The sequence below is a fragment of the Cherax quadricarinatus genome, chromosome 5, assembly GCF_038502225.1.
Source record: "Cherax quadricarinatus isolate ZL_2023a chromosome 5, ASM3850222v1, whole genome shotgun sequence".
NCBI lineage: Eukaryota > Metazoa > Arthropoda > Malacostraca > Decapoda > Parastacidae > Cherax > Cherax quadricarinatus.
In genome coordinates this window covers 28305152-28330772 of record NC_091296.1, presented here as the reverse complement: position 1 = coordinate 28330772, position 25621 = coordinate 28305152, and the positions used below count along the sequence as shown (strand labels likewise).

Here is a 25621-nt window from a genome sequence, read left to right as displayed (position 1 = left end):
ACCTAGCGTATATGAGTGCAACCTGTCTTATCCGAGTGCAACGTTTGGTATATGACTACAACCGAGCCTAAATTAGTGAAATGTAGCGAGAGTAAGAGCAATGTAACGTAGATAACTGAGGTTTATCGTAGATGAGTTCAGCGCAGCGTAGATAACTGGTGAGTAGCGTAGATAAGTGCAGAGTAGCGTAGATAAGTGCAGAGTAGCGTAGATAAGTGCAGAGTAGCGTAGATAAGTGCAGAGTAGCGTAGATAAGTGCACAGTAGAGTAGATAAGTGCAGAGTAGCATAGATAAGTGCAGAGTAGCATAGATAAGTGCAGAGTAATGTAGATAAGTGCACAGTAGATAAGCGTAAAGAAGTGAGTGCAGTAAGCGCTAGTAAAGTAGTGAATGATTGTTTAGTGTAGTTTACAGTAGTGAAGAGTAATTTAGAATGTAGTGAAGAACAGTTTAGTGTAGTGAAGAACAGTTTAGTGTAGTGAAGAACAGTTTAGTGTAGTGAAGAACAGTTTTGTGTAGTGAAGAACAGTTTAGTGTAGTGAAGAACAGTTTAGAATGGATGTATCTTGTCTTAACAAGGTGTTAACCTTCAGACTTGTAAATTATGGAAGCAGCTATACTTGTGAACTCAGGGAGGTGCAGAAGGTAGGCTTAGGTAAAGTCTGGGAGGGAGAGAGAGAACGGCCTGTGTTGTGCTTGCGGGATGGCTGGCGGTGGTGGTGCTCTAGTGCGTCATTTTCACTGCCAAGGCCGGCCAGCAGCAGCAGCAGCAGCAACAGCAGCAGCAGCAGCAGCAAAACATGTGGTGTAAGGTGTCTGGGTAGCGGATGTGTGGCCTATCTCACCCTCCTGCTGTCTCTCCTTTTGCCTCTTGTCCTGCCTCTGCCCCTCCCCATATGTCTCCCCTCTACAACCCTCACGTAACATAAATTAAAAGGTAATGGGGAAAGGGGAAAAGCGTAGGAAATCTTGAGAATCGGTCAAAAGACAACCGAGCAGAGGTTGGGCAACGTGCCACGGATAACTGGTTTGTGGGGCGAGAAGCCTGGTTCTGAGCTGCGTGCCCACTGTGGTGGGAGCAGTTGTGGCTCCCTCACCCCCACCACTATACCCCTCAACCTGACCACTACCATCACTGACCCAGCTGCCACCCACACAACCTCTCTCACCTTCCGCACGCCCACCAGCTCTCCCCTCCCCCAGTTCTCCCCTCCCCCATCTCTCCCCCCCAAGCTCTCCCCCCCTCCACCCCCAGACGCCCACACTCCACGGGTTCTCCAGTGAGGCCACACGTGGCAGCTCTACACAAGGGAAGTGTAAACACCAGGCCGCTTCACCTGTGACTCACTTACTCACAGCTGAGTGAGCCGACACTCAGGAGATAGCCTTCTTCCTTATTCATCTTCCATTCCCAAACCTCTATCTCTACGTTGATCTACGTCCTTTGCTGCTCTATGAGAATCGCTCATTGCCCAGCCATCTCTATCAGCTCTGGTGCAAGAGTCAGACGTCAGCACTAGGAAGGCACCTGCTCTTGTTCAGCCCTCACTGTCAGCCCTGGGACATAAAACGGGCGTCAGCACTAGGAAGTCATCTGCCTGAGGCTGCAGCTAGCGCAACTGGACAGGTCATCTTGACCCCGCAAGTTCCCCTAAGAAGCCCCAGGCTGACCAGGTTTCGTTCCAGAGAACAAGAAGCCAGCTTCACTCGCTCATGAAGACCAATCCAACAGGTGTGGGAGAAGTGCAGCTACATGTCCTGATAGGTTTAAGGCCTATCGACTGTATGAGGGAATCATTGAAGAGCAGAAAGTCAAAATACCATGGATGGAACAATATGCAAATAACCCGCATTTAGGAAACAAATCTTAGGTCGACTTTTTTGGTCTGTCCTGGACCACTGTGAGGTCACAGCTGAATCTGACAGTGGCCCTGGACCACCGTGAAGTCACAAGTGAACTGACCACTGTGAGGTCACAACAGAACTTGACAATTGTCCTGGATCACTCTGAGGTCACAACCGAATTTGACAATGGCCCTGGACCACTGCCAGGTCATAACTGCACTCGACAATGGTCTAGGATGGACCGATGCGTCGTCATAAGTAACCTAAGTGCGGGTTATTTGTGCACGAAGATCATTGGGGCTGCAAAATCGGCTATAGACTAACAGATTACTTTAATGTTTAAAATAGGGAGTAAGCTCTCAGTGTATATACATATAGAGACAATACATCTCTCAGTGTATATAGCCTGTACGTACGTCCAAGGTATACAGCTCAAAGTGTATGTATCCTGGATGGGAGTTCAGCTGCACTTGCTCGCCAGCAACTCCTACTACAACTGTCCTCTGGCTTCCTCAAGCCGACATTTGCTTCCTATTTAAGAGGCGGAACTCGAGGCAACGGTTTACTATCTGAGCAAGCGGAAGTTTGTCCGCTGTGCCCTTGACTTCCCTCCAGTTACAACAAGGCATACGTGGAAAAAAAAACCCAAGGCGGCAGCAAGCACTTCGTGCTGTGTTCAATAGCAAGTGCAGCGGTGTTTTACTGCTTGTAGCGGCGAGTCAATCTTGGCCTAGCGGCCCACATCACACCTGCACTATGGGAAAATATTGAATTCTCCGTAAACTTTTCCTACCTCAAGCAGCAACAGTGTTCTTGACCCCTTCCCCCATCCCTTCCCTCCCAATCCCAACCAGCACCGTCTCCTTCGCCCCCATCCCTCCTCTTAACACCCGTCAAGCACCCTCTCCTCCCCCCTTGCCCCACTGATTTCCCCCACTCTCATCCTTCAATATTCCCACTCCCTTCTTCACCCTTACTTACCCTTTTCCTATCGTCCTCCCAACCCCATGTTTTCTCCCTAGTCTTATCCTTTTCATCTTCCACTCGCCATCGCTTAGCATTACCTTCCCCACCCCCATCCCTTCTTTCTCCCCACCCACCTCTCTAATTTCCCCTCTCTTAACTCCGATCCCCATTCCCCTCTCAAGTCCCATCCCTTTTCTTCCCATCTCCCCACCCCACCTCACACACCAATAACCTACCTCGTCACAGTGTGGTGGTGGTGGTCGAGAGAATTGTGGTAGTGATGATCATGTCTGGAGCGCTTTATAATGTAGCGATGATGAGTGTGATGACGATGATTATGACGATGATGGGGATGATGACATCATTAACACAGTCTCTTATACCTGTCCACAAAATGAGCTACAGTTGTACACATACACACACAGAGAAGCCAGGAGGCCAGGAGCTGTGAATCGACCCCTGCAACCACAATTAGGTGAGTACATACACAACAGAGTACAAAGATGAAGTATGTTCGTACCAGTGTTGACCAGGCCACACAGAGGGGGGGCATCAATAGTGCACTATCTTAGTACCAGTGTTGACCAGGCAACATTGAGAGGGGCATCAATGGAGCAGTGCAGTCACTTACCCTGGCAGAAATTAGTGCATCAAGCAGCGTTGGCAAGGACACAGCCTGCAGCCTGGGGTGCCGGTGGGCAGGAGGCCGTGCTGGGCATGACCGAGGAACGCTGCCCGAGGACACCACGCCCTTACTTGTTGGGCACCAGGACGGGTCAAGGTTCAGCCTCACCCACCACAGTCACTATGTACCCCAACCACTCACCCACCCACCACAATCACTACGTACCTCAAGCATTCACCCACCCACCACAATCACTACGACCTCAAGCACTCACCCACCCACACAATCACTACGTACCTCAAGCACTCATCCACCAACCACAATCACTACGTACCTCAAGCACTCACCCACCCACACAATCACTACGTACCTCAAGCACTCATCCACCAACCACAATCACTACGTACCTCAAGCACTCACCCACCCACACAATCACTACGTACCTCAAGCACTCACCCACCCACCACAATTACTACGTACCTCAAGCACTCACCCACCCACCACAATCACTACGTACCTCAAGTACTCACCCACCCACCACAATCACTACGTACCTCAAGCACTCACCCACCCACCACAATCACTACATACCTCAAGCACTCACCCACCCACCACAATCACTACGTACCTCAAGCACTCACCCACCCACCACAATCACTACGTACCCCAACCACTCACCCACCCACCACAGCCATTAAGGAACAAAACCAGTAGAAGTCTGACGTTGTGGCTAGCTTCATTGTGATAGTTATTAGAGGTGGGGAGGCGCGAAGGAGGTGGGGAGGAGAGATGTTGCTGATATAATGGGAGAAGGTGGGGAAATCAAAGAAAGGGAGAGAAAGAAAGAGAGAGAGAGAGAGAGAGGGGGGGGGGCAGAGAGACAGCAGCCTCCTGCTCTGTGGTGTAAGTCAGTCAGGCACAACCGTTACACAAGGAGTTTCTTCTGTTACGTGGAGGGAAAAAAATCAGCAAGAATTATGGCGAGGAAGGATTCTTTGTCATGGGTGGGAAGGTGAAGAAGGAATCTTTACCATGGGTGAGAAGGAAGTGTGGGTGAGGGCGGCGGTGCTCTGCTGAGACATGGTACACTTGCTGAACATCCGCCCATCCCCACCTGGTGGTTAGTACCACCATTCTTTTCCCCAGCACCTCTCCATCTTTATTTCTAGCACCTAATTCCCCAATACCCAATTACTTCTCCACATTACCAGCATCTCCATCCTCTTCATCCCCTAACATCTCTCCTCATCCCACACATTCCCTCCTCGTCAACAGCATTCTCTTTTTCATCCCAAACAACAACTTCTCATCCTTACCTACCAACCAACTCTACATTCTTTATTTCTCTTCCACCCAAACAGTTACTTAAAACAATATCTTTATTTCTACAAGTACATGTACAAGGTATACAAGCCTAGCTGACATCAATGACTTATTACTATATAGAAAGCCGCTTGTGATGCAGAGCATTTCGGGAAAATTAGGTCAATTTTGCCCCGAGTTGTGACCCACACCAGTCGACTAACGTGAAAATATACAATAGAATATATTATTGCGCTTGTTGAATTTTTAATTCACGTGAGCCATGTTTTCCACAGTTGACCAGAGGTAAACATACACTTAATATACAAACGTAAACCTGTAGAAGTGATCATCATTATGTAAATAACTGTTTTCCGTGAGGCAGTTGGTTGATACGGTACGTAAGTACTCCCCTGGCTAGCTGTGGCTGCATGGGTACGTACTTTCCAGGCTAGCTGTGATTGATGGGTACGTCCTCCCCTGGCTAGCTGTGGTTGCATGGGTACGTACTCCCCAGGCTAGCTGTGGTTGCATGGGCACGTACTCCCCAGGCTAGCTGTGGTTGCATGGGTACGTACTCCCCAGGCTAGCTGTGGTTGCATGGGTACGTACTCCCCAGGCTAGCTGTGGTTGCATGGGTACGTACTCCCCTGGCTAGCTGTGGTTGCATGGGTACGTACTCCCCAGGCTAGCTGTGGTTGCATGGGTACGTACTCCCCAGGCTAGCTGTGGTTGCATGGGTACGTACTCCCCTGGCTAGCTGTGGTTGCATGGGTACGTACTCCCCAGGCTAGCTGTGGTTGCATGGGCACGTACTCCCCTGGCTAGCTGTGGTTGCATGGGTACGTACTCCCCAGGCTAGCTGTGGTTGCATGGGTACGTACTCCCCAGGCTAGCTGTGGTTGCATGGGTACGTACTCCCCAGGCTAGCTGTGGTTGCATGGGTACGTACTCCCCTTGCTAGCTGTGGTTGCATGGGTACGTACTCCCCAGGCTAGCTGTGGTTGCATGGGTACGTACTCCCCAGGCTAGCTGTGGTTGCATGGGTACGTACTCCCCAGGCTAGCTGTGGTTGCATGGGTACGTACTCCCCAGGCTAGCTGTGGTTGCATGGGTACGTACTCCCCTGGCTAGCTGTGGTTGCATGGGTACGTACTCCCCAGGCTAGCTGTGGTTGCATGGGTACGTACTCCCCTGGCTAGCTGTGGTTGCATGGGTACGTACTCCCCTGGCTAGCTGTGGTTGCATGGGTACGTACTCCCCTGGCTAGCTGTGGTTGCATGGGTACGTACTCCCCAGACTAGCTGTGGTTGCATGGGTTGAGTTATAACGCCTTGTGTCATTTCTATTCCAGTCAGTTTTACCAGTACCTCTTGGCCTTTAACGCACCTGTATTTAAAGACAGTTCCCGGCTCTACCTCCTCTCCTACCTCGTGCGCTCCTCGTTCTATCAGAGATATAGGTTAGTACAAATAGGAATCGCGTCTGTCTGGCGCTCATCGAACGGAGTCCACCACGTCTTGCGTTGAATGGCCCAAATGGGTTTAGCGCTTCACATGAATTAAACAAAAAACAAACAAAATCCTCTTTCTATCAGTTACTGAAAAAGCTGAGAATTTCCCAAAGTGTCTATGACACACATTTTTCTTGACTTGTAACTATGTCGTCATCTATGGTCATGTTGAAAATAATCTGAACCAATCGGCTGTATCAATGCATATGAGTATTTTCAACGTCGGATTCATATCGCCTCTCATACAATCTTCCGAGGTATTCAGAGTTCTTTTAGTCTCTCCTCGCACATCAGTCTTATGGATTTTTTACTATGTTCTTCAGGAAGGCTAAGTTAGGTACGGGTCTTACGCTGATGCTACTTACTTTACAGTGGGCTTGGCATACGATATGTATAAGGCCCTAAGATGCTTGTTGTTTAGGTGCCTAAAGGCAGTTTTTTAGGTTCACCAGTGTCGCATATAGGACTGAGTTTTTCTGTTGCGCATTTGGAGATACATTTTGTATTACGCTTACTTCTAAGCTCTTTTTCTTATGTAGTCTTTAGTCGTCTTCCTAACAGGCTATATAAAGTGTCTGGTCTTCTCTTACCTTCCCCTAACCTCATAACTTTACCTTGTTTGGACTGAATTCCAGTAGTTACTCGTCTGACCACTTCGCAGTCTTGTCTAGCTTCACCGGAGTCCCTTGCTGTCTACTTACGTACGTATGTATTAGTTACCTCTGGCACGTTATGTACTTGCATCAGGAACACTACTAGTCCTAGTATTGTTCCTTGTGGCACTCCACTCGCCACTTGCGTGGCGGTGTGGAAGAGGCGTGGCGGTGCGGGGGGGGAGGCGTGGCGGTGAGGGGGAGGCGTGGTGGTGTGAAAAAAGGAGGAAGGTGGGAGTGAGGTGTGCCGTGCCAACACTCCCTCGGTGTTATATGACATCATTAAGAAACAGCCGTACTAACTGCACCATCCCTCCTTTCCTTTCTCTTCCACAGCTCTCTCTCTCTGGCACAGCATCATCCCTGCCTATACGCTCATCATCATGTAGATGTCACGCCATGCATCCAGCAGTGAACAAGTTGACGACACTGTGCTCTTCTCCCTCTTTCACTTCCGTCACTGGAGCACTTGACCCTGACACTGCAACATCTGATGTGACGCACCTCATGTGTCTGCAACCAACTGCCATGAACGCAGCAACTAAATAATCATTATCCTGAGTATTTATGAGTCGATAAAGTGGAATACACACGCTGCAGACCGTAAGTTTGGGCAACTTCCTCCCAGATACCGGTAGCTTCTGTGAACAACAGGTGCAGCTACGGAAAAATAAATGCATGACTGCGCAGTAAAACGGGACGATGAACACAGAAAATGAAACTCTGGCTTGGTGAAGACACGGAGATTCAAAATGATTCATACAGTGAGCGAATTCATCGGTCATTCCCATCTATTCCTTGTGCTTGGATCAAGATTAACTCTGCAAGCAGGTAGTGAGCGAAGAAAAGAGACGTAGCCATTGGTTTTACACGTTGTTTAAAAAAATTTCGGACGGAGACTGAATACTTTTGCTTTTCCCATCGGTGCTTCACCCTCTCCATGCATGCTCGTGTTGGCGATAAATTTCTTCATCTCTCTGAACTCACTGACGCAGAACTTACTCTGAAAATAAACTAAGCAACACATTTATATCAAAGCAACAATGCAGGTGCAATAATTTTTTATAAGCAGAATGAAAGAAACACTTACATAAGCTGTGGTGAAACTATTACTTGGGCAGGATGTGCAAGAAGATTGGTGGAGCAGTGCACAATGTTTCGCTCAAGTGTTCCCAAGGTGACCTTCACGGGCTGCCTCGGGCGCTTTTGGACGAAGTCAGTGTTCTTGTGATTCCCGCCAGTTTCCAGCAGTAACAGTGTTTCCAGCGGTGCGCCCCTCTGGTTTGTTTGGGTTTATCCGTGACGCTACTAAATTACTAAGAGACGCTGCTACATGTTCCTTGTGGCAGGATGTGATCATGTACATTGGAAAACCTTGACAACTCTAACCACTAACAACTCGCCAACTTCCTGCTCTAGTTAGACAACTCTTAGAGAAGTTTAGCGAAAATCTCGAGTAAAACAAGTTAAAAGGGGTAGGTAGAGGCGGTATATTAGTGAAGTGTAAATAACCACAGGAACAGCGTCGGTGGCCGTTGCTGCTCCAGTTGTTCCAACTTTACACAAAAAACAGTCAGCTGAAGCCTTGTTGCCTACTTATTCTGTCTTATCAATTTCGGCATATTTTTTTACGAAATTTCCGTTTATTATTAGTGTATCGCTATAGTAAACTGTCATAGTGGTGTCTCACATGTCAGTAGAAAACCGACCGCTTTTAGAGGAGATTTCAACAGTAGGGTAAATAATGATCTCGGTTACCAGGGCATGCATTTCATGCACCTGCCAAGCGGGCCACTCCACACACGACTAATTCATCCTTTCTCATAACACTCTGGCAATGGCCAGTCACAACACTACACTGAGAATTTGTTATTTTCATTGTTTATCTCTTAAATAAGCAAATTCTGCTAGTGACTGCGTGAACTTTAAGAAACAACTTTGACAGTTGGCAAAATTCTGTTTCCTTTTTTTTTTTTTTTAAATTTGTGATGCCACACCCTCGCACCCACCGCCTCACACATACCACCCACCTACCATCCACCCACACACCTCCCACCTCCCTACCACCCATCCACCCACACACACACCCCACCCACCTACCATTCATCAATTCATTAACACACTTCACACCGTCTCTTCCTAGTCTCTTCCCCACATAAATCCAACCAAGTTATACACTTTTCGCCCACCCTTTCGCCTGCCACAAACTCTTGCACAAACCAACCATATGCCCTACTCCTGCCAACCACCCACGAACCAGGAGTGCTATGTATTAGACTCTCTTACGTATCTGAGTATATATGTGTCAGTGTTACATGTCAGTGTTACATGTCAGTGTTACATGTCAGAGTGAATGTTGCATAGAGAATATTACGTCGGGGAAGTGTAAATATTTACCTCTAATTCCCAGGGACTTGAGCTCTTGTTCAGAGGTCCATCTCTAAACTTTGGACTGTTTGATATTATTTATCTGCCAGATCTAATTCCGAAACCTCCTTGAAGGGATTTGTATATACACAAAGTATAAATGTGTGTGTGTATGTGTGTTTCATAAAATAAAACACGCACTATATACATATATATATATATATATATATATATATATATATATATATATATATATATATATATATATATATATATATATATATATATATATATATATATATATATATACATATATGCAAAACAACCACCGTGAAAGAATAGTTAAATTCCAAGCGCTTTCGTGACTTCTCACATTATCAAGCGCTGTCGTGAGAAGTCACGACAGCGCTTGGAACTTCACTCTTCTTTCACAGTGGTTGTTTTGCATATTCTGATATCACCTGTTTACTGTGATTTTATTGCAAATATATATATATATATATATATATATATATATATATATATATATATATATATATATATATATATATATATATATATATATATATATATATTCACTTGTAAGACGAAGAATAAGGGAAGACATGATCGAAGTGTATAAGTGGAAGATTGGTATTAATAAAGGGGATATAGATAAGGTTTTGAGTATATCTCTCTAGGAGAGAGAACCCTCAATAATAGATTCAAATTAGTTAACTTTAGATTTAGAAAGTATTTGTTTGGAAATGGGGTAGTTGATGAGTGGAACAATCTGCCTAGTAGGTTATTGATGCTAAAACCTTGGGTAGTTTTAAATTTAGGTTGGACAAAATACATGAATGAGAGGGGTTGGATTTGAGTGGGCATGCACATAAGCATATTGAATTTTCAAATCTTTTTCTTGGATAGCGTTCAAAATGGGTTGGGAAAATATTCTGTTACAGTGATGGATCTGTGAAGGACCTACCTAGTATGGGCCAACAGGCCTGCTGCAGTGTTGCTCCTTTCTTATGTTCTTATATATTGTACTCTAAATGTCCTAATTTCTTGACGTGCTTGACCAAGTGTAGGTTCCAAACTGGTGCTGTAAACTCCAGTATGGGCCTGACGTACACGGTGTACAGTGTATTGAACGATTCCTTCCTGTGTGTGTGTGTGTGTGTGTGTGTGTGTGTGTGTGTGTGTGTGTGTGTGTGTGTGTGTGTGTGTGTGTGTGTGTGTGTGCGCGCGCTTGATGAATATTGTTTCCCTGATTGTTCAGAAATACAAGATCTCTTTTAAATTTGATCAATAGGCTGCCTTGCGATGCTCATGTTATTTTGTGTGTGGGGAAGACAGGATAGTCGTTATGTTTACTCCAAAGTCTTCCCCCATCCCCCCCCAAATTCGTAATTCCAAAAGCTGTCCTTCGCCCACATAGCACACTGCGCCCTGTGATGGAGCTCCTGTTCAGCTCTCCCTACCCAGCCTCAGCCATCAGAGCTCTAAACCTGTATCATATTAATAGTATAGAATAGCGACAAGGTGAATAATAAGTCACAAATAAGCCTCCACTGCAGGCTACATCGGTCGAATGCTGAGATTATTCACAATCCTGAAGACGATATGTGAAATGAAGAGATACGTAGCTTGAAATACTCGGTTCCTCGGCCTTGGAGGATAATTAGTATTGTGGACTGTTAACAATCCACAACACCACTTTCTCTATTTCTGTTGTCATGCGTAGCATGTGTTCAACAGTCAGTCTTATCCACTGAATGATGGCACTTGTTTGATTACCCATGCTTCTGATACCTCAGTCATATGATCTCCCTCCTATCCTGTCTGCATTAGAGGATACTCCCATTCTTCCTTCGTATCCTCTCTGCATTAGAGGATACTCTCATTCTCCCTCCTGTTCTCCCTGCATTAAAGGACCCTTCCATTCTTCTTCCTGGCGTCAGATATAGATCCAGCACTGCCAGGGAGTCCGCGCATGCCTTGGCTAGAGGTGACGCAATGTAGTATTGTTCTCAAGTGAGGGAGGTTGAGGGAGGGAGGAGAGATGCAACGAGGAGAAGTTTAGTGAGGGAGGGTAGGTATTACTTGGGGAGGGAAAGGAGGTATAGGGAGGGTAGGTGTTACTGGGGGAGGGACAGGAGGTATAGGGAGGGTAGCTGTTACTGGAGGAGGGACAGGAGGTATAGGGAGAGTAGGTGTTACTGGGGGAGGGACAGGAGGTATAGGGAGGGTAGCTGTTACTGGAGGAGGGACAGGAGGTATAGGGAGAGTAGGTGTTACTGGGGGAGGGACAGGAGGTATAGGGAGAGTAGGTGTTACTGGGGGAGGGACAGGAGGTATAGGGAGGGTAGGTGTTACTGGGGGAGGGACAGGAGGTATAGGGAGGGTAGCTGTTACTGGAGGAGGGACAGGAGGTATAGGGAGAGTAGGTGTTACTGGGGGAGGGACAGGAGGTATAGGGAGAGTAGGTGTTACTGGGGGAGGGACAGGAGGTATAGGGAGGGTAGGTGTTACTGGGGGAGGGACAGGAGGTATAGGGAGAGTAGGTGTTACTGGGGGAGGGACAGGAGGTATAGGGAGAGTAGGTGTTACTGGGGGAGGGACAGGAGGTATAGGGAGAGTAGGTGTTACTGGGGGAGGGACAGGAGGTATAGGGAGAGTAGGTGTTACTGGGGGAGGGACAGGAGGTATAGGGAGAGTAGGTGTTACTGGGGGAGGGACAGGAGGTATAGGGAGAGTAGGTGTTACTGGGGGAGGGACAGGAGGTATAGGGAGGGTAGCTGTTACTGGAGGAGGGACAGGAGGTATAGGGAGAGTAGGTGTTACTGGGGGAGGGACAGGAGGTATAGGGAGAGTAGGTGTTACTGGGGGAGGGACAGGAGGTATAGGGAGGGTAGCTGTTACTGGAGGAGGGACAGGAGGTATAGGGAGAGTAGGTGTTACTGGGGGAGGGACAGGAGGTATAGGGAGGGTAGCTGTTACTGGAGGAGGGACAGGAGGTATAGGGAGGGTAGCTGTTACTGGGGGAGGGACAGGAGGTATAGGGAGGGTAGCTGTTACTGGAGGAGGGACTGGAGGTATAGGGAGGGTAGCTGTTACTGGAGGAGGGACAGGAGGTATAGGGAGAGTAGGTGTTACTGGGGGAGGGACAGGAGGTATAGGGAGAGTAGGTGTTACTGGGGGAGGGACAGGAGGTATAGGGAGAGTAGGTGTTACTGGGGGAGGGACAGGAGGTATAGGGAGAGTAGGTGTTACTGGGGGAGGGACAGGAGGTATAGGGAGGGTAAGTGTTACTGGGGGAGGGACAGGAGGTATAGGGAGGGTAGCTGTTACTGGAGGAGGGACAGGAGGTATAGGGAGAGTAGGTGTTACTGGGGGAGGGACTGGAGGTATAGGGAGGGTAGCTGTTACTGGAGGAGGGACAGGAGGTATAGGGAGAGTAGGTGTTACTGGGGGAGGGACAGGAGGTATAGGGAGAGTAGGTGTTACTGGGGGAGGGACAGGAGGTATAGGGAGAGTAGGTGTTACTGGGGGAGGGACAGGAGGTATAGGGAGAGTAGGTGTTACTGGGGGAGGGACAGGAGGTATAGGGAGGGTAAGTGTTACTGGGGGAGGGACAGGAGGTATAGGGAGGGTAGCTGTTACTGGAGGAGGGACAGGAGGTATAGGGAGAGTAGGTGTTACTGGGGGAGGGACAGGAGGTATAGGGAGGGTAAGTGTTACTGGGGGAGGGACAGGAGGTATAGGGAGGGTAGCTGTTACTGGTGGAGGGACAGGAGGTATAGGGAGAGTAGGTGTTACTGGGGGAGGGACAGGAGGTATAGGGAGGGTAGGTGTTACTGGGGGAGGGACAGGAGGTATAGGGAGAGTAGGTGTTACTGGGGGAGGGACAGGAGGTATAGGGAGCGTAGGTGTTACTGGGGGAGGGACTGGAGGTATAGTGAGGGTAGGTGTTACTGGGGGAGGGACAGGAGGTATAGGGAGAGTAGGTGTTACTGGGGGAGGGACAGGAGGTATAGGGAGAGTAGGTGTTACTGGGGGAGGGACAGGAGGTATAGGGAGAGTAGGTGTTACTGGGGGAGGGACTGGAGGTATAGGGAGGGTAGGTGTTACTGGGGGAGGGACAGGAGGTATAGGGAGAGTAGGTGTTACTGGGGGAGGGACAGGAGGTATAGGGAGAGTAGGTGTTACTGGGGGAGGGACAGGAGGTATAGGGAGGGTAAGTGTTACTGGGGGAGGGACAGGAGGTATAGGGAGGGTAGCTGTTACTGGAGGAGGGACAGGAGGTTTAGGGAGAGTAGGTGTTACGGGGGGAGGGACAGGAGGTATAGGGAGAGTAGGTGTTACTGGAGGAGGGACAGGAGGTATAGGGAGGGTAGGTGTTACTGGGGGAGGGACAGGAGGTATAGGGAGGGAATAAAGGCGTACATGTAACTCATTTCCTTTCACCCACATACACAATATTCAGGGTACAGTAACGAAGATGTGGCGATGGGCGATACATGTTATTAAGATTTTTGCATTTGTCTGTCTTGTTGGCGTGCATCCTCTCATCTCCTATTATGCGAGGGAAATGCTTAAGGATACTCTGCTGTAGCAACATCTTGGCCATCATCAGCAGAGTTCAAGGCCGTGCATGTGCCGGCGGCGTTACTGTGGGTGGCGGTGGTAGAAGACATGCTCCTTGATGTCGTTTGTGGTGATGGTGCCCTTTGTTGCACCTGCCGGCGGCGGTGCTGTGAATTGCACTGGTAAAACTCACACAGTGTCAGTAGTTCGATCCCTGGCCGGGTGGAAAAGTTGGGCACGTTGTTGATGTTTTTTTTTTACACCTGCTGCCCCTGTTCACCTAGCAGTAAGCAGGTACCTGGGTGTTAGTCGACTGTGAGTGGCATCCTGAGGGGTGGTAGTATATATTAGATAGGGCTGGACTTTAAGCTGAGGCAGGATAACAACTCTTAGCATGGAAAATTGTTCTCTGTAAAAAAAAAAATGGAGATATTACTTAATGTTGTTTGTGTTGGTAGCTGCCTCTGTTGGTCCTGCCGCTGGATATACAACACTTTATTTAACACGGCTATCATAGTAGATAACACAACCTCAATAAATCTGCAGTGGATATCAATATTTATGCAAATTTGCAAACATTTGATGAGTTTGTCAAATTATTTTACTAACAGTAAGTAGAGGGACTTAGAGGACATATATGGCAGCTGAAGACAATTGATCGACGTGAGGAAACACTTTAAATTGCACGTTAGTAAGTGAAACACTTTAGAAGTTGTAGTGGATTGTATTATGCTCAGTTTCACTAGTGGGCAAGACTGGAGCTTGGAATCAGGAATTAGTGAAACATGTCGATAATAGTTAACAACCGGGACCAAGAGCTATGATTCGATCCCTGAAAACATCTACGCCAGTACAATAGTTTCGTCTACGCAACTGCGTTGATCTATTGTTTATTTACACACCAGCCATAAGGAGGACAATGTCTTCCTTATGGCACAGCTGTTATTATACAAAATATATGATAAACTGAAGGGACTTCACTTTCTGACTTACGAAGTCCTGCACACACATCTCTGCTGCAGGCATGACACGTTATCTGGTGGTCTGCCCATCGGTACCTGAGCCTCATATACCCTTGCAATAATACCAGATATTGCATGAAAACCCATTGAGCATTAGTGCACTGTAGCAGGCTTATTGGCCCATGTTAGGCAGGTCCAGCTTACATCCACCCAAGTCCGCTCATGTACCCGTCCAATCAATTTTGAAAGCTACCCAGTGTTATCGTTTCTTTTTTTAATTTCGCTATTTGGGAGTTTCTTCCACTCAATTACAACTTTCTTGCTAAAAAGTACCCCTATATTATTTTTAAATATAAATTTATCCATCTTGAATTCATTGCTGCCGTACTGTCTTGGTTACACATTTTCAGCTCGTTATTTATATTCCTTTTTATTTATTCCTATTTTTCATTTGTGCTCTTCGGTTATATCCATCACCTTCCTGATTCAGCTTCAGTCCAGAGTGCAAATTGCTTTCAGTCAGTCTTCGTAGGAAAGATTTCTGATATTCCTTGATCAGATAAAACGTAACATTTTTCTATTTAGGCTTTACAGTGCTGCATATTTTATATATAAATATTTTAAAGGTCTATATAGTTGATGTAATGGTGTTACTTTAGCTATGTTAACTTGGTTATTAAACAGTTTTCATTTCGTTACTCAAAAAACTTAAATTAATAGAGAATGGCATCACTGGGGATAAACATACTCGCATTAATTACTATTCTTCTCGCCTGCCCTGAGACTCATGTATTTGAAACATTTCTTAATTGCTCCACATCCCTACCTCCACTTCTGTTTACAAGTATTATTATAGATACAAATGTGGCCTTAATTCAGTGTTGTTCGGGAGCTTCCTGAGCAGCGTAGACACCGAGCCCTCTTTACCTCTTCCACTCTCTCTGAGGAATATCTTGTCCATCGACCGTCATCATAGGCCACAGGTAACCGACAGACATAGAACAGATTTTTTTTTTACGTAGAGTTTGGAGAAGAGCTTCTCCACCGTTGTACACCACTGCCAGTTGCGACGCCACTTCTGCAAAATAAAACAGTAGACAATGCTTTGTTGAGATCTACCATACTGCAGCCATAGCAACAACGGTACCTTGATTCCCAGACAGCAATCAGCCATTGGTCCCGAATTACCGAACTCTTGCCGTTGTACCACTTTTACAGCATCGATAACTTCTTTCAGTAGCCACCGATGGGTCAAATTACAATTACATCCCTCTCAAAACACCGTTTCCTGATGACGAAAATACCAAGCAAACAATCTTTCACCCCACAAGGCATGCTTCCCTCTCCCTCTTCCCGCCAGCTTGCAGCAAAATGGCGGCGAAGGCTGGAGATGTGTGGAGAATGCTTGCTCTGTGACAAGCACCAACCCCGCCATCTTCCCTGAATACCATTAATGCCTCTCTTCCTCTTCACTCCTTCATGCTTCTACTCCTCGTTGTAGTTATCGTTGTTTTCGCCCTCGTCATCTTCCTTCCCCTCTCTCCTTTTCCTTCCCCTCATCTCCTCTTCACACGCCATCTCCCACCTTGCTGCTCACAAACCACTTGCGTCCCGTTACAGACAGAACCACAACACTCTTGCCGCCACAAAGCTTCGCTCGCTCTACTGGAGAACACGTCGCCCCCACAGCTTTGTAGAGGAAACCCTAAATATAATTTCATGAACAGCTAAATCATTGTTCCGTCCCCAGCGTGTCGCTTCCTCTAATAGTGAACGCGGAAGTGAGGGCCCCCGGATGTGTTGGTGGTGTCCCGCACTCTTCCCGTTCCTCCATGTCCCCTCATCAACATCCTCTGCTGTGTCAGTAAACTCACACATCCCTATACGGAATAATGAGGTCTCTCTCCCTTTCCGTTCTTCTGTGTCTCTTCCTAAGCGTCAGTCAGCTGTGTCACCCAACTCTTACAAAACAATACGAAGTAGCATATACATTCTATACAGCATCTGCGTATGAAACACATGCGCTGTTCGGATATTCTGGTTCCCAAATTATGCATCATCAGTGTATTTAAGGCGAAAGCATTCACCGTCCTGGATATTGTGGCTACTGACACTTGATATCTTCCAATTTGCTTTTGAGAGTTTTATTAAATATTGGTATTTCATATCCTAATTGAAATTAACTTTCTCGTCCTAAAGTTACATACCAGCAACAGCTGATCTTTGTAAACACTTAAATTAACACTAAGCTTGAGCGTACCTAACGCACTATCGGAAAGTGACTATTTCCACAGCGTATGAATTAAAATCAATGTTCCATGAAAACATATACATTAGCATCTTTCTGCGCGGGGAAGAGACAGGATGAGAGCCAGGATAAGGTCCCAAGGGAACGATGCTATCGTGCTGTCATTAGACAGGAACCACTCGGGGTATGCAGGTGCTCGTAAAAAATGCTCAGAATCTGGAATTATTTTTATACGTATAGTACGAGGACTTTGTCACTTTTGTCTCCAGAAAAAAAAAAACTGATATTAAACCAAACACTTTCACCATTATTATAGTGTAAGTTAAATTTTGTACTACAATAATGACGTGATTTAAATTATTAATACATGTACGACCATTTTATGTTAAACGTTAATCTGGCAGATACGATTTCCATACAAAATATACTGTAAAATTGTAGCTTTACCAGCCCTAAAATTTTACCTGGTCGTAGCTTCCTATGAAACTCAAGAGTAAGATCAGCTAATTTGGAGGGAAGTACCCTGCAGAAGGTAAGTCCCTGGGGAGTGGAAAGGGAACAATGGGCTAAAAGCCCCGCCTACCCAGCTTTCACTAATCATTCTTGAGGAACCTGGACGATTGTAGTGTGGAAGAAGCTGCTCTTGTCCCAGGGGATGCTGCCTCGAAATCCCAGACGCAGGTCCCAGGAGACCCCAAATCTCATCGGGGTAAAGTGCTCATCCAGTGCTTATTGACAATGGTTTGCTGTTTTCTTCGTACGAAATCAACACAGTGAAAAAAAAATACATTTTGTATTCTCCCTCGAGAGTAGTAAAGAGCAGTGAAAGTAAGAAATTTTACTGGGCAGAGGTTGGCTGGTACACAAGTCTGGTTTTGGTGATCGCTGATGAGATGAGGAATAAAAGCCAAGTCAGGTCAGATTAGGGTCATCATAGGTCATGCGAGAAAGTCTGCAGAATACCGCTAGACCTGACGACTCCCTGCATAAGAATCCTTTCTCAGTGTCACAGATTCGTATTCCAGTTGAACATTTATCCTGACAGAAACCAGAATCCATTATTCGTAATTAAGCACTTGTGGACAATAAGTGAATCAAGTTTCCCTATCCAAGTACATGTACAATGGTCTCTACGGTCTTCCTTTCTGGCGTACGGCTGTCTTGGGGACCTCACTTGACCTCATGTGACCCAGGAGACTTGCCACCTCACACGCACCACTTTGATCTATAAATCTTTTCTTACCATCTCCATCCTACTTTAACTAGATTTTAAAAGGAAATTACAATATATACGAGTGTTGGCTGCATTAGATTTTCTCAATATATTTTTTTAATAATAATAGGATTGATCGCTAGCTCGATCACTAGCGCACTCAGCTCACACACTGAGGTCCGGGGTTCGAATCTTCTCCGGCACGGCTGGAAAAACATTAGGGACGTGTTTCCATAAGACACCTGCTGTCCCTGTCCCTGTTCACCCATCAGTTTAAAATGGGTACCTGGGTGTTAGTTGACTGGTGTGGGTCGCATCCTGGGACATAACTGACTTAATTTGCACGAAATGCTCTGCATAACAAGGGGCTTTCTAAATAGTATGTTACTGATGTCAGCTAGGACTGTATACCTTGTACATGTACTTGTAGTAAATAAAGATAGGATGTAACTTTGGCGCTTTAGTGAATACTTAATATTTTAGCGAATACCACACAACAAAATAAAGTCACATTAAACTGTGTTACACTGCAGATTAATTTTAAGATACCTAGATACTTAACTTATCACAACACACTTGCTCTAACTTATTTTTCTCCTTCAGATGATGACAGTGGGTACTGGCGCGACGATGCTCGACCACGCAGCCCAAGCCGCCTCGACCCCTCGGATCGAACACGCCGCAGCTTACCTCCCATCAGCCGCTTGCTACCCCGACCAGCCCTTATCCTTCGCTCTAGGTCTCCAGCCCTGCCACCCGCGGATATGTTACTGCCGCCGCAAGACACACCGCTTGACTGCCATGTGCCCCGTCGTGCCGCATCCCCGCGTCTGCCGCCCTTCTGCGACGTGCGACGGCACCAACGAGCGCCATCACCGATGGACTACGATCATCGACCATCCCGCTACCATGACGACTCCATATTACCTTATGACTTGACGACCCGTCGTGCACGCTCTCCCCGCAGCGTGTCGCCGCAGTCACTGCCACCGGTTCTCGCCTCTATGCATCTTACGCAGGTCACCAGCGCAGAGGATGGCGGTGGTCAGGGCAACGGCGGTGGTCCACCTCAAAGTCAACACGGCAGCGGTTCTAACGGCGGCTATGTTGACTCTTCGCAGGCATCTCTCTCATTTTTCGGTTCAATTGGTCTTGGTGGAGACAAGGGCGGACTTGGTGGCGCTGATGGATCTGGTGGCGGGGGTCAGAATCCCTCAGGGGGGATGTCCAACGTAGAAACTACATCACTGCCACCGCCAATCCCGGCCCCTGTGGAGCCCCATGTGTACTCCCTTCCGGAGCATTGCCGCAGCATCCCACTCACTGCCAGTGACACCTCTCAGGCATTTCCAGCACCTGCACATTTCAGGGAAAAACACCTTCAACACATACAGCCACAGCAACAGCACCAAATACAGCAACAACAGACACATCAAACACACTTTCAGACACAGCAAATCCAGTCTCAGCAAACACAGTCCCAGTATACAATACCACCACTGTCACCTTCACCGCTACCTGTATCTCCGCCCCTCAGCTGCGCTTCCTCGCCCCTCACCAGCGGCACTACAATCCTCAGGTCCCCGCCAGAGGCACAAACCTTCGAGCCTCTCACCACTCAAACACAGGTTGGTCACAAACCTTCACGTCTGAGTAAAAAATAAAATATATTGAGAGTCAAATCACTATTCACAAAGACTTGGAACTAGAAGCCTTGTGCCTTACCACTTGGTCTTCTTAGTTGTAAACTTTATGTTATGCATTAAGATTGAAAAGGCAATATGTGACGCATTTATATTGTTTATACTATTTCTGTGGTCGTATATTTTTTGCGTTTTGTAAGGTTTTCAATAAAACATATCTATTCACAGTAATAAAATAAGTAAAATTCCATTTATTAATTTTTTCCGTGTTCGTGAGCAATAAAATTGTTCATATTTGTTGCTGCGACAGTTATTACGGATATATTGAATATTCAGGTTCCTCTGGTGTCGTCGACGGACCTACAGAGCGGGTGGTGTGAGCGGTCACCCATGTCTCCCCAATACATGCAAACCAGCTACCCCAGTCGACCTTCTCCAGGAGGCAGCTCTATCATGGATGCCTCATCCCCGCCATTGCACGATCTACAGGTAGGATGCCTAGTAAGCTTAAAAATGCTAAAAAGTTCTTGCAGCGCTAATTTTCATAGTCATATTTCATGATATGCTCAGCATTGCTACCTTCAGAAATACGCAATCAGCAGAGTAACGTTTAAAATTTATCCACTGCGTTGACTGTTAGCTTCTCTGCGTGTTATCAGATGTCTTTGGAACATCAACACAAATATTCAAATATAACGTGCCTGTCCTTAAACAGCGCGAGGTGCCTCTACAAGTGCGAGTGTCTATCCTTCAGCAGAGGCTTGGCCTTCCTGAGGACACGCCCCTCGAGTTCGTCAACGGAGGCCACGGCATAAAGAACCCGCTGGCACCGAATCTCGACTCCCCGCGTCCAGAGGTTTCTGAGAAGCTGCAGCCACCGCCTCCAGGTACACACTAGCTCGGTTTACTGGACTACTATTGACGTGCAGAATTATTTAACTATCGATTGTGTTTTCAGTTATTTTTTTACGTTTACTGCTAACCAACAATTTGGAAATGGAAAGTAGACAATATTTCCGATCATAGTTCTTTCTGAAGCTGCCACTACATATCCGTTTCCGAATTGTGGGTTAGTTGTGAATTTTCCTGCTATTACATTTTGACTTCTATGTATCACGTGAATGTATGATACAATAAATTAAAGAGCAGAGACAACTCTGGCTATTGTTGCTCGAATCTCTATGACCATCTTATTAAATTATTATTATTATTATTATTATTATTATTATTACTATTATTATTATTATTATTATTATTATTATTATTATTATTATTATTATTATTATTATTATTATTATTATTATTATTATTATTAAATATTATTATAAGAATTATAATTATAAATTATATTTATTATTATTATAAATTTTGCAGTTATGGAGGACGACAGCAGCAAATTCGTGTGTCGTATATGTTCCAAAACGTTCAGTTTACAGCGACTCCTTAATCGCCACATGAAGTGTCACTCCGACGTTAAGCGATACCTTTGCACCTTCTGTGGGAAAGGATTTAACGATACCTTTGACCTCAAGCGCCACACTCGTACTCATACAGGTGAGTTTCTGCCTCAACCTTCAACTACATGTAAAGCTCCATCCCTCTACCTCCCTGTTGTGAAGTTGATGAATGATATATATATATATATATATATATATATATATATATATATATATATATATATATATATATATATATATATATATATATATATATATATATATATGCAATAAGATCACAGTAAACAGGTGATTTCGGAATATGCAAAACAACCACTCTGAAAAAATAGAGAAATTCCAAGCGCTTTCGTGACTACTCACATTATCAAGGAACTAGTTCCTTGATAATGTGAGTAGTCACGAAAGCGCTTGGAATTTCTCTATTTTTTCAGAGTGGTTGTTTTGCATATATATATATATATATATATATATATATATATATATATATATATATATATATATATATATATATATATATATATATATATATATATATATATATATATAATGTACTGCACAGTGGTTCAAATACTCTATTGGTGTTTGTGAAAGGAGGATCAAGCCTCTATCATACCGTATGCTTAATAACTCACGCGGGTTAAGCATCTCTTGAAACACAATAGCGATATTATTAAACATACTAATTAATAGTACTAAATGTAACAGTTACAAATATATTTATTTCAAAGGGGGTGATGAAGCTAATCCTGGTGTTTACTGTCGGCAGGAGTGCGACCGTATAAGTGCAATCTGTGCGAGAAGTCGTTCACTCAGCGGTGTTCCCTGGAGTCGCATTGCCTCAAGGTACACGGGGTTCAACACAGCTACGCCTACAAGGAGAGGCGGTCCAAGGTGTACGTATGCGAGGAGTGTGGCCACACAACTGGAGAACCAGAATGCCATTATCTTCACCTCAAGGACAATCATCCCTACAGTCCCGCACTACTGAAGTTCTACGACAAGAGGCATTTCAAATTCAACAACTCAAATTTCACGAACGTTCTTCTTATGAGTCAAACGTAGAGTGAGATTATGTGCTCATACTGGGCGAGGATGTCCTAACTGGGTGTCAGTTATACGCCAATGTTTAAGTCTCGGCGACTCTCGTGCTGTGGTGTGGGGTGCAGCATTGATGCCACGTCCAATACACATCACCGCTATGGCCACCTGACCTGTCGCTGGTAGCTGAGGGATGAGTTAGACCTGGCACTGCTGTGAATACCAGATCAACTGGTGCCGGCTCCACACCAAGGATAAAACACAGACCGACCTCGATAGCTTATGTGCGAAACGTATTTTTATACTTAGCTAAATAAAAAAAAATTAAAGGCATTATATTATAAGTATATAAAATATATATTTCCATAAAAGAAAAGTCAAAGGGTTTTCTTCATATATGCCATTTGTGCATATAATGAGATCTACTATGAAGCAGACTGTGCTGGCGATATGGGCAGTTATATGACATTATTATTATTATTATTATTATTATTATTATTTTGCGGCGCTAGAAGTGCATAAAATGTATGTGGATTCGTTGCAATATAGGTTTTAAGATATTGCTGAACCAATGACTTACGTCTCGCACTTACTTAATGTTATGATATAAATTATGTAAGTGATGTGCTTCTTCCTTTCTCTTTCTTATAGTTTATATTCCATGGAAGTTTGTTGTCTATTATTTACTTATAAAATTATTTAGAAATGCTATTGTGTTCAAGAATGTTGTGATGATCTCCAAATGTAACCTGTGGGCATTATATGTGAATGGTGCTCCATTAGTAAGTGATACACACACACTCACACACACACACATACACACAGGGGCCAGGAGCTGTGTCTCTACCCCTACAACCATAATTAGGTGAGTACACACACACACACACACACACAGACATACATATATATATATACATCCATCACACAAGCATACATATTTATGTTCATACATGCATACATACATCATACATACAGTAACTACCAACCAATGATATTTACCTCAGAGCTGAGACCTGCCGCCTACAACAGAAACCCAGGATCTGGCGAAAAGACCTGGATAATCAGAAACTTATTCAAAGTCCTTAGCCTGAAATCTCGGCTCTGGAACACGAAACCAAAGAGCCGGAGGTGGTTCCTTGGTTGTATCTGGTGGGAGGGCAGCAGCAACCTGCTGCCATCTTCCCTTTAAAGGATGTGAACTTGTTGAGGCGTTATAACTGGTAGTAGACGAAGACGTCGCTCTCGTGGTATCTTCCGGTGAAGTACAAGATGTCTGAAGTGTGTAAATAGGATGTACATAGTTCGTTATCTTAGTTTTGGTATTTTTGTAAACTCTGCGAGCTTTCTGACCTGTGTGCTAGGGCTTTAGATGGGCCTCGTGGAACAGTATCATCACGGTCTGCCACATTCACCGGCTTACTTGACAGTCACTCCGCTAGATGGCGTAAGCAGTGCTAAATTATCACTGATATTAGCTACATGATGATGAGAGTTGCTATAGATTTTACAGTTATGTAGGAAAGATTGCAATAAGAGAACAAATTATACATATTTTTTTTATGTTACCTAGCAATAATGTAGATATTTTATCAGTGTTTAAGACGATTTGATGCTATTCTAGTACAGGGATAAGTTGCAGGAAACCAATGGTGCATATGAGTGCAATTGTCGTGTCTAAGATAAATTTAGCGTGGTGCAGCAGACAGACGATGCTGTCGGATGGAGGACTTTACATGAGATACTGCAGCAAGTGTGGCTGGGATTTACGATACTGTTGCAAGTGTTGCGTTAGGGTCACTTTCAATGGCACTTAGGAACTATCAGTCATATCTCAAGGTGAGCTTTTCATATCTTCGCCTGTTTACGGGTTGCAGTTTAATGTTATTACAAAAACAAACTTATACTTTGACCTTATTTATGGCCGGCAGATGTGACCTAGTTTTTTTGCCTGTCTCTTGTTGATTTTAAGTCACATATAATATATTTTTAGATATTATGTCCCTTTGTGTCCTTTCACGTGCATTCTCTTTATTTTATGTATATAATTGAAACTAAGATAATATAAAATGTTTTGGAAGTATTGTCTGAACGTTTGTTTAACCTCAGCCCATTAAAATGTTTAACATCAGCTTATTAAAGCGTTTAGCCACATCGTATCAAAACGTTTAACCTCTCCCCATCAAAAAGTTTGACCTCACCCCATCGAAACGTTTAATCTCACCCTATCAAAACGTTTAACCTCTCAACATCGAAATATTTAAGCTCTCTTCTTCTAAACGATTAACCTCAACCCATCACAAAATTTAACCATAGCCCATAAATCACAGTTTTTAAGGAACTGCCCCTCCTTGTTAGCACTGCCTGCTGACCCCTCCCACAGTGAGTGCTGGCCCCTCCCACAGTGACCACTGCCTGCTGGTCCCTCCCACAGTGACCATTGCCTGCTGATCCCTCCCACAGTGACCCCTGCCTGCTGGCCCCTCCCACTGTGACCACTGCTGCCCCTCCCACAGTGACCACTGCCTGCTTCCCCTCCCACAGACCGCTGCCTGCTGGCCCCTCCCACAGTGGCCGGGGCCACTGTGGGAGGTCACAGTGGTGCCTATGCTAACCTTCCTATGGTGTATAAATATACCTAGTTGGATTAATCTTATTAAAGCTAGCTGCCCCAGTGGCTAACGCGACGGTCTGGAGTTTTGAGACTCTGATCGCGGGTTCTAACCCCGCCCGTGGAATGGTTGGTTTTCAATCGTGTCATTACGATTTCGTGAGTCACAGTGACCACTGCCTGCTGGCCCCTCCCACAGTGACCACTGCCTGCTGCCCCTCCCACAGTGACAGCTGTCTGCTGGCCCCTCCCACAGTGACCACTGCCTGCTGCCCCTCCCACAGTGACAGCTGTCTGCTGGCCCCTCCCACAGTGACCACTGCCTACTGGGCCCTCCCACAGTGACCACTGCCTACTGGGCCGTCCCAGAGTGCCCGCTGCCTGCTTGCCCCTCCCACAGTGACCACTGCCTGCTAGCTCCTCCCACAGAGACCACTGCCTGCTGCCCCTCCCACAGTGACCTCTCCCTTCTGCCCCTCCCACAGTGACCACTGCCTGCTAGCTCCTCCCACAGAGACAGCTGCCTCCTGGCCCCTCCCACAGTGACCACTGCCTACTGGGCCCTCCCAGAGTGCCCGCTGCCTGCTTGCCCCTCCCACAGTGACAACTAC

The 25621-nt window shown here is 45.8% G+C and overlaps 1 protein-coding gene across 3 annotated transcripts in view; it reads left to right on the top strand.

Moving 5' to 3' along the window:
- LOC128684787 (uncharacterized) overlaps positions 1-24483 on the top strand; it is a 59891-nt gene extending 35408 nt beyond the window's left edge. The window contains exons 2-6 of one of the 3 annotated variants that reach the window (XM_053771051.2): positions 18868-19892; positions 20244-20396; positions 20665-20794; positions 21282-21461; positions 22131-24483. In XM_053771051.2, the coding sequence (XP_053627026.1) occupies positions 18868-19892; positions 20244-20396; positions 20665-20794; positions 21282-21461; positions 22131-22426 (1784 nt within the window). In that variant the 3' untranslated portion in view covers positions 22427-24483. Of the gene's footprint in view, positions 1-18867; positions 19893-20243; positions 20397-20622; positions 20795-21281; positions 21462-22130 lie in introns of all 3 variants that reach the window. The other 2 variants (XM_053771050.2, XM_053771049.2) reach the window with 2 other exon arrangements.
- Positions 24484-25621: the final 1138 nt, after the last annotated feature.